The sequence below is a fragment of the Actinia tenebrosa genome, unplaced genomic scaffold (assembly GCF_029948245.1).
Source record: "Actinia tenebrosa isolate PJP-AT-01 unplaced genomic scaffold, QUT_ActTen_1.0 PGA_scaffold2__45_contigs__length_23673736, whole genome shotgun sequence".
Lineage (NCBI taxonomy): Eukaryota > Metazoa > Cnidaria > Anthozoa > Actiniaria > Actiniidae > Actinia > Actinia tenebrosa.
In genome coordinates, this window is record NW_028292579.1 from 15,621,736 (window position 1) to 15,634,468 (window position 12,733).

General features: G+C 36.2%; 1 protein-coding gene across 2 annotated transcripts in view; it reads right to left on the minus strand.

Moving 5' to 3' along the window:
- The window catches only part of LOC116289305 (AP-1 complex subunit gamma-1), a 34,851-nt gene that overhangs the window by 15,726 nt on the left and 6,392 nt on the right, over positions 1–12,733 (minus strand). For both annotated transcript variants that reach the window (XM_031696196.2, XM_031696195.2), the window contains exons 5-16: positions 12,181–12,277; positions 10,943–11,019; positions 9,455–9,550; positions 8,347–8,427; positions 7,883–7,981; positions 7,326–7,381; positions 5,778–5,891; positions 5,092–5,232; positions 3,695–3,749; positions 2,522–2,644; positions 1,470–1,556; positions 848–975 (exon numbers count right to left, since the gene is read on the minus strand). In XM_031696196.2, the coding sequence (XP_031552056.2) occupies positions 848–975; positions 1,470–1,556; positions 2,522–2,644; positions 3,695–3,749; positions 5,092–5,232; positions 5,778–5,891; positions 7,326–7,381; positions 7,883–7,981; positions 8,347–8,427; positions 9,455–9,550; positions 10,943–11,019; positions 12,181–12,277 (1,154 nt within the window). The remainder of the gene's footprint in view (positions 1–847; positions 976–1,469; positions 1,557–2,521; positions 2,645–3,694; positions 3,750–5,091; positions 5,233–5,777; positions 5,892–7,325; positions 7,382–7,882; positions 7,982–8,346; positions 8,428–9,454; positions 9,551–10,942; positions 11,020–12,180; positions 12,278–12,733) is intronic.

Sequence of the window (12,733 nt, forward strand, 5' to 3'; positions counted from 1 at the left end):
TGTCATCTTTACACAGTAGATCTATTGTTTACAGAAAAAAACCTATCATCAATTTTGTTGGTATACTGTATTTTGAAGTCACACTATTACACAATGGAATACTTTGATGAAACGGCGGCCATCTTGGCAGGGGGTAAAACAAAACAAATGGAAAAAATATTGAGTTTTGTGTGATTGTCTTTATTTTATTGGTAAAGCTGGTCAATATGTCATCTGAATTTATCTTTTATTATGTTCTTGTGGTGAGCTGTTGATATCAAATCAACATCATTACTGCGACAAAGCTTTATTTGCCCTGTGGATGCCTTGCAATCCAAGATGGCTGCCACATCATTGAAGTAGCCCATTGGTGTGAGTTGTGGGATGTATCAAAATTTGGGAAATGCATTTTGAAACTCATTTTTGTAATGAAAACAAACTATCTAAGGATAAGCCGTCCTCATAATGGCGAATGTTGATCATCATTCACATGTCAGATAAAATTTGTAGAAGTTAAATCACTGGACAGCAAAAATGGGGTATAAAAAAGCAATGAGCCCAAAAGGCTTTATACAATTAATCAATATATTTTTCAGAAGCAATGTGCAAATACAGGGCTAAAAACAACAGCCAGTCATCAGACAATGTCTGCCCAGAATTGGAACTTGCCATTCAAATCTTGCCATGCCAGTTATTTTGACCAGTAACCTTGAGCTAGAAATAAGGTATGACCACACCAAGCTAAAGCTAATTTGGCCAATCAACATGACTGGTGAATTACCGACTGACTGGACATGTTTCAGTATTGGCTTGACATTGTTTAATGACCAGCAGTGATTTTAAGCACTGTGTCAATAAGTTGACTTACTCTATTTCTTGTGTGAAGCGTGTACTTAGTTTCATGACAGCATTTAAAGCATAGTCTCTGGTGACAGCTGTTGAATGGGAACTATATAGAATGCTTTCCAAAACATCTATCACATCTCGCTCTGTTATCTACAAACCATAATAACAAAAAGGTTATTACGATTCTTCAATTGCACATTACATCATTGCGGCATCTCACGGGACCCATTATTAACAGCACCAAAATGGCTACCATGATTTTTTTTGTCTATCTTGAGAATGTTTGCAACCCATCGATATAGCAACAATGTTATGGTGAAAAAACATCTTCAGTAGCCTAGCCTATGGGTCTGACTTCTTATTGCTTGATGTCTGTGAATACCGTTACATGTGTTCAAGAAATGTACACACAGAATACTATAAAATAAGCGTGTTTCCTGTTGCATGAGAAAAATAATTGGGGTTGGTAGGTCAGATTTTTTTTACTGATACAACAGTGGAAATGAGCTTACTGGGAACCCTGTGGTGCATTTGGGAATGAAAAAAATATTAGGGTCGGCAAAAATCAGCAAGGAAATTAGGGTCGGTCGCGCAACAGGAAACACACTTGTTTGGCCTGATAGGTAGAGGTGATTCATACTTACCCCTTGAGGTTCATCTTCTTCAATGTCTATTAACAGCTTTTCTCCAAACTCCCCACAACACCATGAGCCTATCTGTACCAGAGATTGCTGAATGTGAAATAAAATGTCATTAATAGGAAATTATTGCATATAATCTAATTCCCCAACCCTCACCTCTAATGCAGGGACAAGGCACTCAGGAAACCTTGGGGTAAGGGGTGATTCGGAAATAAAACAGGAGCCCCCACTTCTCAATACAGGGGCATTAGAAAGTCAGGAAACCTTGGGGTACAAGCCGATTCAGAAATAGAATACAAGCCTGCTTCCCTCCCCCTCCACACCCCTCAACACTCAGGGAACCTTGGGGTAAGGGGTGATTCAGAAATAGAACAGTAGAAACATTCACACTTTTTGAGAAGTTTCACTGCTTTCTGCCTGCTGTATGTCTGATTGGAGCATGGAAAAAGTTGTTCTACTTGTTCATAATTATTATTCATAAATAAAATATAATAAAATAAATTCTACCAGCTCACTAGATACACCGTGCTGACGAGGCCCAATACAGGCCGAAACAGCTGTCCACGGTTTCTAGTTGAGCTGGCTCATTTTTTATGTGACTTGAAGTTGTGAAGGCCCATTGGCCCTCTTCCGCAGTCGTTTCATGCAAGGCTCATAATTACTTATTATGCATGTTCTTATAAATTAAATAACAAATGATCTATTTAGAGAGGGTGACACATGACATTTGCAACTGATAAACTTGGCTGTCTATGTTTAAGTTCTTTGAATAAGATGGGGCAACTATTTTTAAGTGGTCATCCTCCATTCAAGCGGAGGTCTAATCATTTGCAGATATTTTTTTAGACCAAAGTGAGCACCTTCTACTTAGATATTTCAAAAGATCCCTTGGTGTTTGTCCAGTCAACCCTCGAACCCATGACCTCCCATATATCAGGGGGAGAGGTTTCTTACGCTTCTTTGTAAAGCAGGCTGGGCAAACTTATGGCATCAGCACCATGCTCTATTCACTGATACAGCACAGTGTTGTCATGGTGACAGGGAGTCGTACCAACCTGACTGATGTCATGTTGCATAGCCTTGAACAATCTTTGTACACTGTAGGCCTGTAGTTCACTGGAGGCACACACCATGTGTATCAGACTTGGTACTGTTTCATCCATTACGTAGTTACCAGACTGAAATTAAATTACAACAATACCATATTTACTCCTTTACAGTCAAAGAACTCCACGCATGAATATTTTTTTTATGATTTAGCAAATATTCAAATGAATATTCGTGGAATCATGAGAATATGTGGACCGCATAGCACTCATGAAATACATGAAGATATAGAAATATAGATAAGTGATAGTGCTTGGGAACGAGGTTATTCCTGGCGAAAGCCCTTGGAATTAAATTCGGAAAAATTAATTTCTGACCTCGCCGGGAATCGAACCCACGACCTTCGGAATTGTACTACCGATGCTCTACCAGCTGAGCTAGAGGTGGATTCGTGGAATTCGTGGAATCATATAAGATAAAACATCCTTTAGTCCAAAGATCTGAAGTTCAGTTTAAATTTCCAATTATTGTTTCCAATCATTCAAATTTAGATTCTAAAAGATTCAGAATGAACTAGTGCAGATATACTAGCTTGACTTCCTGGTCCGACAGACTGTCTGGCATTAGTTTATTTGCATGCCGGAATTATAGAATTTTCATTTTAGTACTGTGAGGTACAACGAGTAGGTAAAGAAGTAATGGAGTCTGTGATCTACAAAATGTTCAAGCCAGATAATCAAAAATGCAGTGGGCCTTCTTTCACTGTAAGATCTTCTTGTCTCTTACAAACAAGAGCTGGCAAAATGTAAGTAATGCTTAATGTGAACTTAGTAATGATTTCATAGTAGTGAATAAGCAAAAGATGAACTATGAAAAGGTGTGAGCAATTTTTGATATTTAAAATACACTGTTGGTATTTGTGATTTTTTTTTTCCAATAAAAGGAGACTTTAGCCCTGAGAAAACAAGTCTTCGATCATTAAAGACAGCTTTATTTTATAACTGCTATTTTCATAAACACGCTGAAATTCGAGTGCCGTCAATCAAACATAATCAGTTGGTACCTTTCATATTTTTGACTGGCGGCAGCAAAAAACCAAATTTCAGCGTGCAACTCAGAGACACAGAGTTCGCATGTTTATGAAAATTGCAGTATTTGCAAACGGTGTAATTGTCACTTACTGTAGTAAGTACTTTCATCATGGTATCAATGTGCCATCGCTTGTTAGGGGAATGTCTAGAAAACAGAAAACAAATAGGTAATCTCACATTCAAACAAATCCAGAATGACAGACAAAAGGGGGTGAATAGATGGGATTGGTGGATGGATAGATAGATAGATAGATAGATAGATAGATAGATAGATAGATAGATAGATAGATAGATAGATAGATAGATAGATAGATAGATAGATAGATAGATAGATAGATAGATAGATAGATAGATAGATAGATAGATAGATAGATAGATAGATAGATAGATAGATAGATAGATAGATAGATAGACAGATAGGATGCATTGATGAGGATGGATGGATCAGATGAATGGGAGGATTGGAGAATGGGGGCCATGAAATGGGCTAAAAATGGATGCATTATTACTTTAATAAACCAAATGGCAAAATCATTGTCAGGTTGAAAAGGTCAAATCCTTGAAGCATTGTACACTGTAGACCAAGAGGTATTCTTGGTAGTCGATATCCTAGGTATCTGGAGGGTGTTTGTATAAAGACACATACATAAAGAGCAATAAAATGCATAGTTCTGTAACTTGAATCAATGTTTGACAACTGCATTTATATGCATAATATTAGCCTTATTATCTGTTTACCCAGAACACCCTTCAGTCTGAGCATCAATGAATTAGCATTTGCAACCTGACGACGTTTTTTCAATTTGGTGTATGTAAAAATCTATGGGTTAGACCTCTATAGCTTCGTATACAAATTGTCCATTTCAGACAATGTGACAGTCCCCTGAGAATTGATCTTTTATGACGAGCATGTTAAAATATTTATATTCTCTACTTTCACATCCCCATAATGCCTTGCGTCTTTGGGGGTAACCAATCAAAAAACTGTCCCAAATTGAAAGGTTTCTTAATTGAATTTATACTATACCTGCTTTTATCTGTACAATACTGATTATCAGTTTATTCCAAGTTATTTTTGTGTGTACAGATCATGAAGAGTTTTGGTCTTACAGAAAATGTATTGGCTTACGAAAAAATGTTTAAAATTTACCTTAAACGTCTTGAAGCTTCTATCTCTTTCTGTTTTTTACTTCTTCATTTTATTTTTGGATACCAAACATGGTATTGTCAACATTGTCTGATCAGCCTTCAGCAAAATAAGTGGGTTTTTACCCTCTGGTTATCCCCCAAAGACGTAAAGTATTATGGGGATGTGAAAGTAGAGAATATGAAATAATCAACTTTTCCAAGAGTGGTATCACATTGTCTAAAATGTGCACAACAAACGACAAAGGTTCATATATTAGATGGGATTGGATGGGATGGACAGATGAATGGATGAAGTATTGAAGATGACAGACCAAGTTAAACAATTATTGATTACTTACTTATCTGCCACCAGAAGTATATTAGACGCCACATAAGATTTAAATTCTACATCTGTTTTGTTCAGGAATGCAAGTAGTTCTTTCATCATACCACGGATATTGCTTGTATTAACAAGAGCAAATGACAGTTCTATGGCCCTCCTGTTGATCAACAACATTATCCATGGAATTAGTTACTAAGAGTTACTATCAAGTTGATTAATAAAAGTCCAAGGCTTTGTCTGCCTCACATACAGTGATTTCCACATGAGCACAGTGCGCGCCGAATTTGTTTATTTTGAAGAATTCGCTAATTAGCTCATTTGAAGTGTCAGACTGTCTATTTCGGTCAGCCAAACGTTGCTTGATCATTAAAAGAACGTTGGCATTCTTGGGAAAATGTCACAATGCAATGTGTCCTTTTAACGATTGAGCAACATTTGGCCGACCAAGACAGACTGTCTACTGTCTGACACTTCAAACGTGCTTTAATGAATGCTTTGCTTTCAACTAACCCACTCTTTTGTCTTTTGATTGTTTCTTTCGTTCCCTTGCCCACCTTGTTCTCATTGTTTTCTTTTGTCTTGTTCTTAGTATATTAACACTCCTTTCTACCACCTTTTTCTCTTTTACTCCGACAAAGGACTAGCGCCCCTCATCTTTTCATGGTGTATGATTTACCCTTTTATCATTATTGTCCTACTTACCGCCTAATTGAAATATCTGGGTCCTTTAGACAATCCAGGATAGTACTGCGGTGTCTCTGGACGGCATTATAGTCAGCAGTTACTGTCTTCAGCAAAGTATTAAGGGCTACATATCTATAAAACAAATAACACTCCAATTTAATAATTCTATATCCATATTCCATTTCAGATCATGTGTCATTCCCTCGGGTACTATTTCTTTGTTTTCAAGTAATGAAAGCACTTAAATAGACACGAGTGAAAAACGTCTGCGCATGCTCTGAATCCGTGTGCAAATTAGTCAAAACATAAGTAAATTTGACTTTCAAACATGCCTGATAAATTGGACTTCACAAAATCATGCAAAATGCCAAAACTTAGTGTCCATGGTTGAAACTTAAGGCTAATTCTATCAATTGTGTTTGTTAATACATTATCTTGATCTGACAAAAGTATACTCGCGAACTTTTTTGTATAATTTGAGAAAACTTTTATTTTCTCACTCAAACTCTTCAAAATTCTTAGAAAACGTGCTGAAATGCATGCATGAGCAAACGTTTTTCTCTAGTGTCACTGACATTTTCATTATTTATAGCAATGAAAAGCTAACTAACAACTTCATCCTCAAGAGAATATTGTTCCCTCTACTACCATTTCATTTCAATGACTGGGCTGTTCTCTTTTATGGGAAGCACAATGGTGTAGTAGTGGTTCTCTCCTATGCTTGGAAGGGTTTTCTAAGGGTTTGCTGGCTTTTCCAAGGGTTTGCTGGCTTTTCCTCCCTTGAAAAACAACTTCTAAATTCCAATTTGAATCCAGTGGAAGAAAAGCCACTTTGTTGAATCACTGTCGATATTCCCAATTATTATCTTTAGGGGGTCCCAAGATAGAAATAATAGTGACCTTTATCAGGGCTTAAAATAACAGCTGATTAGTTGAAATCATGATTACAGGCCAAATCAGTTTTAGCTCGGTAATGCCTCACTTCTGGCTCAACTTTACTGGTCAAAATGACTGGCAAGGCAACAATTTGACTGAACAAGCCCCAGTTCTGGCCAGACATTGTCTGTTATTTTAAACTCTGTTTAGATCTGACAACGAGTACGAAAATGAGAATGAGACAGAGTTTTAAAATTGGTCCTGTTCACATGGTTTACAATGAATTATTGTAGTCATTTTCCAATTATTTACAATCTAAAGTTTCAATCTAATACAGGAGGCCAAACAAAAAAATAAGTGTGTTTCCTGTTGCATGAGAAAAATAATTGGGGACGGTAGGTCAGATTTTTTTTACTGATACAACAGTGGAAATGAGCTTACTGGGAACCCTGTGGTGCATTTGGGAATGGAAAAAATTGGCAAAAATCGGTAAAAAAATTAGGGTCAGTCATGCAACACAAAACACACATATCTTTTATTTGGCCTGACCATGACTACGAAATGACAATGTCAATCTTTGAAAGTCAAAACCTCGTACTCATTCTCATACTTGTTGTCTGATCTAAAGGTCTCAAATGCTATTAGGCGCACAGTCACTATTTTCCATATTTTGCTTGGGGGGTTTCTTACCGTATATTCTTGTCATTATTTAAGAGGAATCTTCCAAGAATGTTAATTGCTAGAACCTAACAATATAGACAAAGATAGAGCATATCAGAAAATGAAAGTTGCATAAGAAAAGGAATAGCCTGGTCCCTTATTATATCATTATTGTTGTTGTTGTTATCATCATTATTATCATTATAATTGTATCATCACTCTATAATCCCATATAAGCAACTATTGCATTGTTTTCAAATTCTCTTTCCTGTCCAAATTAAAGATTAATTTGGATGGTTTCCATTCGCATTCTTTCGAGGGAAAACTATGACTTATGGAATCAGTCTAGTATAGTTTGGGATGATATAATTAATCTGCAAAATTCCTCTGACTGTCAAATTGGACTCAGCCTACTGCCTCATCCAATTTTGTCAGTCCTCAGAAATTTGTTCATCCAATTATTTCCAAATTGGACAGCATGTAGTCCTATTACATGTACCTATAGTTATCAACATCAACATCATCATCACCATCACCATCACCATCCTTATCATCATCATTATTATCATTTTTATTTTGAGACATACCCTAAGACCACTTTCAGACTTGATATCCATGATTGTTAACACTGTTTCATAAAGAATAGCATTTCCTACATTTTTGCTTGTTTCTGTATTGGTGGCAACCTACGAACAGAGTACAGAAGAATGAAATTATACCACTGTACAGTAACAATGTTGTTCCTATACTAAATAAACCTTTATCATTTCCTGAAAAAATCATCTTCATTTATTCCTACAGGGCTAAAAGTCAGTTGCCAGTCATGTGTTGGCTGGTCATGACGTTGATGATTACCTAAATGGGCTATTATGACAGGGGCAGTGGAACAGTTTTTAAAGTGGAGGAAGCTAATCTGTGGTTTTCTTCATAACAGAACTTAAACAAGGACTAAAAAAGATATTATTCTCATAAAATGTTAGGGGGTGGGCCAAAGGCCCCCCCCCCCCCCCCAGGGTACCTGACTCCGTCACGTCTGTATGATAGGGTTTACCTGTGCCAAGACGTCATTCATGTGTTCACTGGCTTCTTCATCATCTTTACCAAGTATTCTAAGTAGTCTGATAATTTGAACCTGTAGAACAAAGGACACAATACTTATTCAACCTGACTAATAGTATGTGGTAGGTTCCTATGACTCTGAGTGTACTATACAATGTACACCATGGCTGTCCTCATAATGGCGAATGTTGATCATCATTCACATGTCAGAAAACAAATGTTTAAGTCAAATCATTGGACAGCACTATGGGAGGTTAATAATTAAGTTACTTATCTTGTTTTGAATAACTAATGTGGAAAAACAAAAGTGAAATAATCGCTTCGGAGGAGTTCATCAGTTGGATAGAAAATCGTTTATATTATTTTGCATTCATTCAAATCTAACATGAAATTTTTGGGTTCAAATCACTTCAAGGACTTAAGGGTGGCATGAGTGCCATACGCTGCTAATGCATCATCTTACACAAGTGTGAGTCCAATGGGTCGGGTCCCTGGTTTGGGCCCTGCGGTCGCCACATGTGAATTGAGTTTGTTTGACATGTTGTTCTCTCCTATGCTACAAGGGTTTTCTACGGGTTTTCCTGTTTCCCTTCTCCGTAAAAATCAACATACAAGTTGATTGTTGTGTGCATAGAACATTGAATGTGGTGGTAGTGTGTGTGAGTGAAAAATGTGTAATTAAAACCCTGAAACATGCTTTAGCCTCTTTCTTACAGTGTAACTACTTTAACAGGGCCACTCATTTACAAGAGAACCAATTAAAATCTAGAACAAAAACAACTTATTCCAACTTTTGGGGAGTGGAGCCACTCAGAAACCTAGAATGCACAAGAATGGTAATTTGACCCTGATGTTATTTGTAAACAACTAGATAACCATCGTAACTTTCTCGTGGGAATAAAAAGATTGGCAGCTATTGTTTTATGCTGATTTCTGATTGGCTCCACTACCCAAAGTTGTAATGTATCGTTTTCATTCTACAATTTAATTGGTTCTTGCTGTCTAGGTGCACCCAGTTATAGTAGTCCCATTGTAAATCTAAGCTTCCTCACTTTTCTGGGTGCTTCCCAGCCCTTGAAAGAAGTTTATAGCATACATACCTGAAGAAAAGGATCACTAATGCCAGATACGTCGTGTTCAGGGGAATAGCCAGACATGATCAAATTCTTCAAAACTTTCACTAGTGTGGATACGTGCTGTACAAAATGAGTCATCACTGTTAATATTCTCTTTGTATCACAACTTGCTCTCATTTAAACCCTTCCCTTCCCTTTAGGACGTTTACAGACATCATTTGTATTGTTTGCATTCAAACTGGTTTTGATGGGCAAAATATCAAGAAAACCCATTTTTCTACTTTATGTCAAAATATCTCAGAAACCAATTTTTTTTGTTTTAAAATAAAGATACTACCAAAATATACAACATATGTAAATCTAAAAAAATCTGATTGCAAGGGTAATGGTTGACACCAAATTTAGGTAAAAAATCAAGGATTCAAATTGTACGCATTTTGCCTTTATCATACAAACTCTTATTTACATGCTTTTAATTCAGAAATGTGAAAGAAAGTCATATTTGATGGCCATGAATTTGTTTTCTGCGTTTTTTTAAAAGTTTTTTATTTTCATTTTTGGAAGAATTTCTTTGATCCCTTAGGTTAGTCTATATCCTCGATGGATACCATATTTCCTGAGCATTTAGCAAAAAAAAAAAAAAAATTTGGTGACCCTCTTTTTTATATATTTTTTTGAACAATAATATGTTGGGATATGTTTATACAAAGTTTAAAAAAATTCTGATAGCAACTTTATTTCCCCGTGAACATCCTAAAAGAGGTCTAAAGGAATTTTTTAATAGCATTTTTTGATCTTTTTGAAACTCATTTTTGTAATGAAGAAACTAGCAAGGATAACGGTACTAAAGGATAAGCTGTCCTCATAATGGCGAATGTTGATCATCATTCACTTGTCAGATAAAATCTGTAGAAGATAAATCACTGGACAGCAAAAATGGGGGATAAAAAAGCAATGAGCCCCAAAGATTTTATATGATACCTTTTATACAATAAGTTAGGTTTTCAGAAGTGATGCAAGCATAACAATATATGCAAGCACATTCTTCATAGTCCAAGGTTCAGTTCTACCCAATTATAAAGGGGTTACGAACAATGAAATACTATTTATCAAGGATTGTATATATATAATATATGGTTTGATATGGGAAAACATTAGTCCTAAGCTAAAGAGGTGTAATGGATTATTTTCGTGTATTTATTTATTCTTATTTTATTTTTTTGCTGTGAAGGAACAAGTTGTGAGATCTTTTGAGCTTATTACTATTTTCATAAACATGCAAACTCTGTATCTGCAAGCTGCATGCCGAAGTTTGTTTTTTTGCTGCTGTCAGTCAAAAATATGAAAGGTACCAACTAATTAGTTTTGATTGACAGACGTAAAAAAACAAATTTCAGTGTGCGGCTTGCAGCTACATGTAGGGAGTTTGTATGTTTATGAAAATAGCAAAAATCCTAATCCCACTGTCATTACGCAGTATATCCCAGTAAAGGTAATGATAATTTTACCTACCCTTTTAAAGTGTGATAGAGTTTCTGTATTCAGGTTACACATGGAAGTCACAAGAGTTATACCAGTAAGAAGAACACCTGAAGAAATAAAAACAGTATTTACAAACATTGTTATTAGGTGTTTAACTCACCAGGGCCTGGTTGTACGAAGAGTGGATAGCGCTATCTGTCAGATGGGTGGCGTAGTGGTTTATCGCTCACCCCTCACCACTGTGGTCCAGGTTCGAGCCCTGGCTCAGACTGGATCTTATGCGAGTTGAGTTTGTTTGTTGTGTTGTTCTCTCCTTTGCCTTCTCCGGGTTCTCCAGTTTCCTCCCTCCGTAAAAAGCAACATGTGAGTTGAGTGTTGTATGTTGTAAATATACAATGTAGTGGTAGTGTGTGTGGAGGGAACCTCATGGAAGAGCCCCGCATGGGGAGTGGTGGTTGTAAATATATATATAAATCTTATCCAGTGGATAAATTTATTTTATAACAGCATCGTCTTATCCTCTGGATAAGATTAATCCATCGGATAGCGCTATCCACAATTGTATTTCAAAACCAATTTTGTATTATGAAGAAAACTAGTAAGAATAACAGAAGAAAAGGATAAGCTGTCCTCATAATGGCGAATGTTGATCATCATTCACATGTCAGATAAAATCTGTAGAAATAAAATCACTGGACAGCAAAAATGGGAGATAAAAAAGCAATGAGCCCAACTGACTTTAAACATTAAATAAGTCTGTTTTCAGGAGTGATGTGCACAGGGCTTAAAATAACAATGATAAAAAGGTAAATTTTACACTGTGAAAAGATGACGTTTCGGACACTAGTCCTTTGTCGGAGGTTTTTTCATCTTTTCACGGTGTAAAATTTGCCTTTTTATCATTGTTTATAATTAGAAACACCAACGCAGCTCACACTAGTTTTTAGCTAGTTGGCTTAAAAATAATGGCTAGTCATTAGACAATGTCTGACCAAAATTAGAACTTCTCTTGTCAAATCTTTACCCTACTGGTCATTTTGACCAGTGATGTTGAGCCAAAAACAAGAAATAACCAGTCAGGTGACTGACCAGCTGATATTTTATGCCATGAAGCATAACAATAAAGGAATACTGCTCAAGTATGAAGGGGTACTAACAATGGAATACTATCTATCGAGTACATCGTTATGCTTGTTTGCAGTGGAGAAACAGACCTTACAAATCATCTTAACAAAAGGTATCTTATTCTCTTTTTATAATTATCATACCATGATTTCTTTCATGTAACAATGATCTTGTGGAAGGAACAAAGATCTCAATCAATTCTGGAACTTTCCTAATGATCCGAGTAGCACACAATGTTGCCTGGAAGCAAAAACAAGATCTCATTGTCTAACCAATGTGAAAATACTATAGGGCTATAGAGTTTACATTTGTGTGGTATACAAATTAAAACAGACATAAAAAAATAAAAAAATATAAATATATTTATAACCCGCATATTTCATGTGGATATGTTCATATGCGCAGAAATTAACTATGCCATTCAATTAAATAAATTGTATAGACAGACAAGAAGCATGGAGTAATCAGCAGTATTTACTGGGCTATCTATGGTACAAATTGGAACATTTGCCCAATTTTCAAGATTGTTACTATTTTCACCCCTAAAGCAGCCATGAAACAAGTATGCACGGAATGTTAGCATGACTTTTTTGGGTGTGATTCCTAGGTGAGAAGCATTATGAATGCCCCCGAGTCAGCAGTTGCCTATATAAGCGAGAAAATCCAAGGTTTTGACCTGATTTGCTCAGGTTCGCA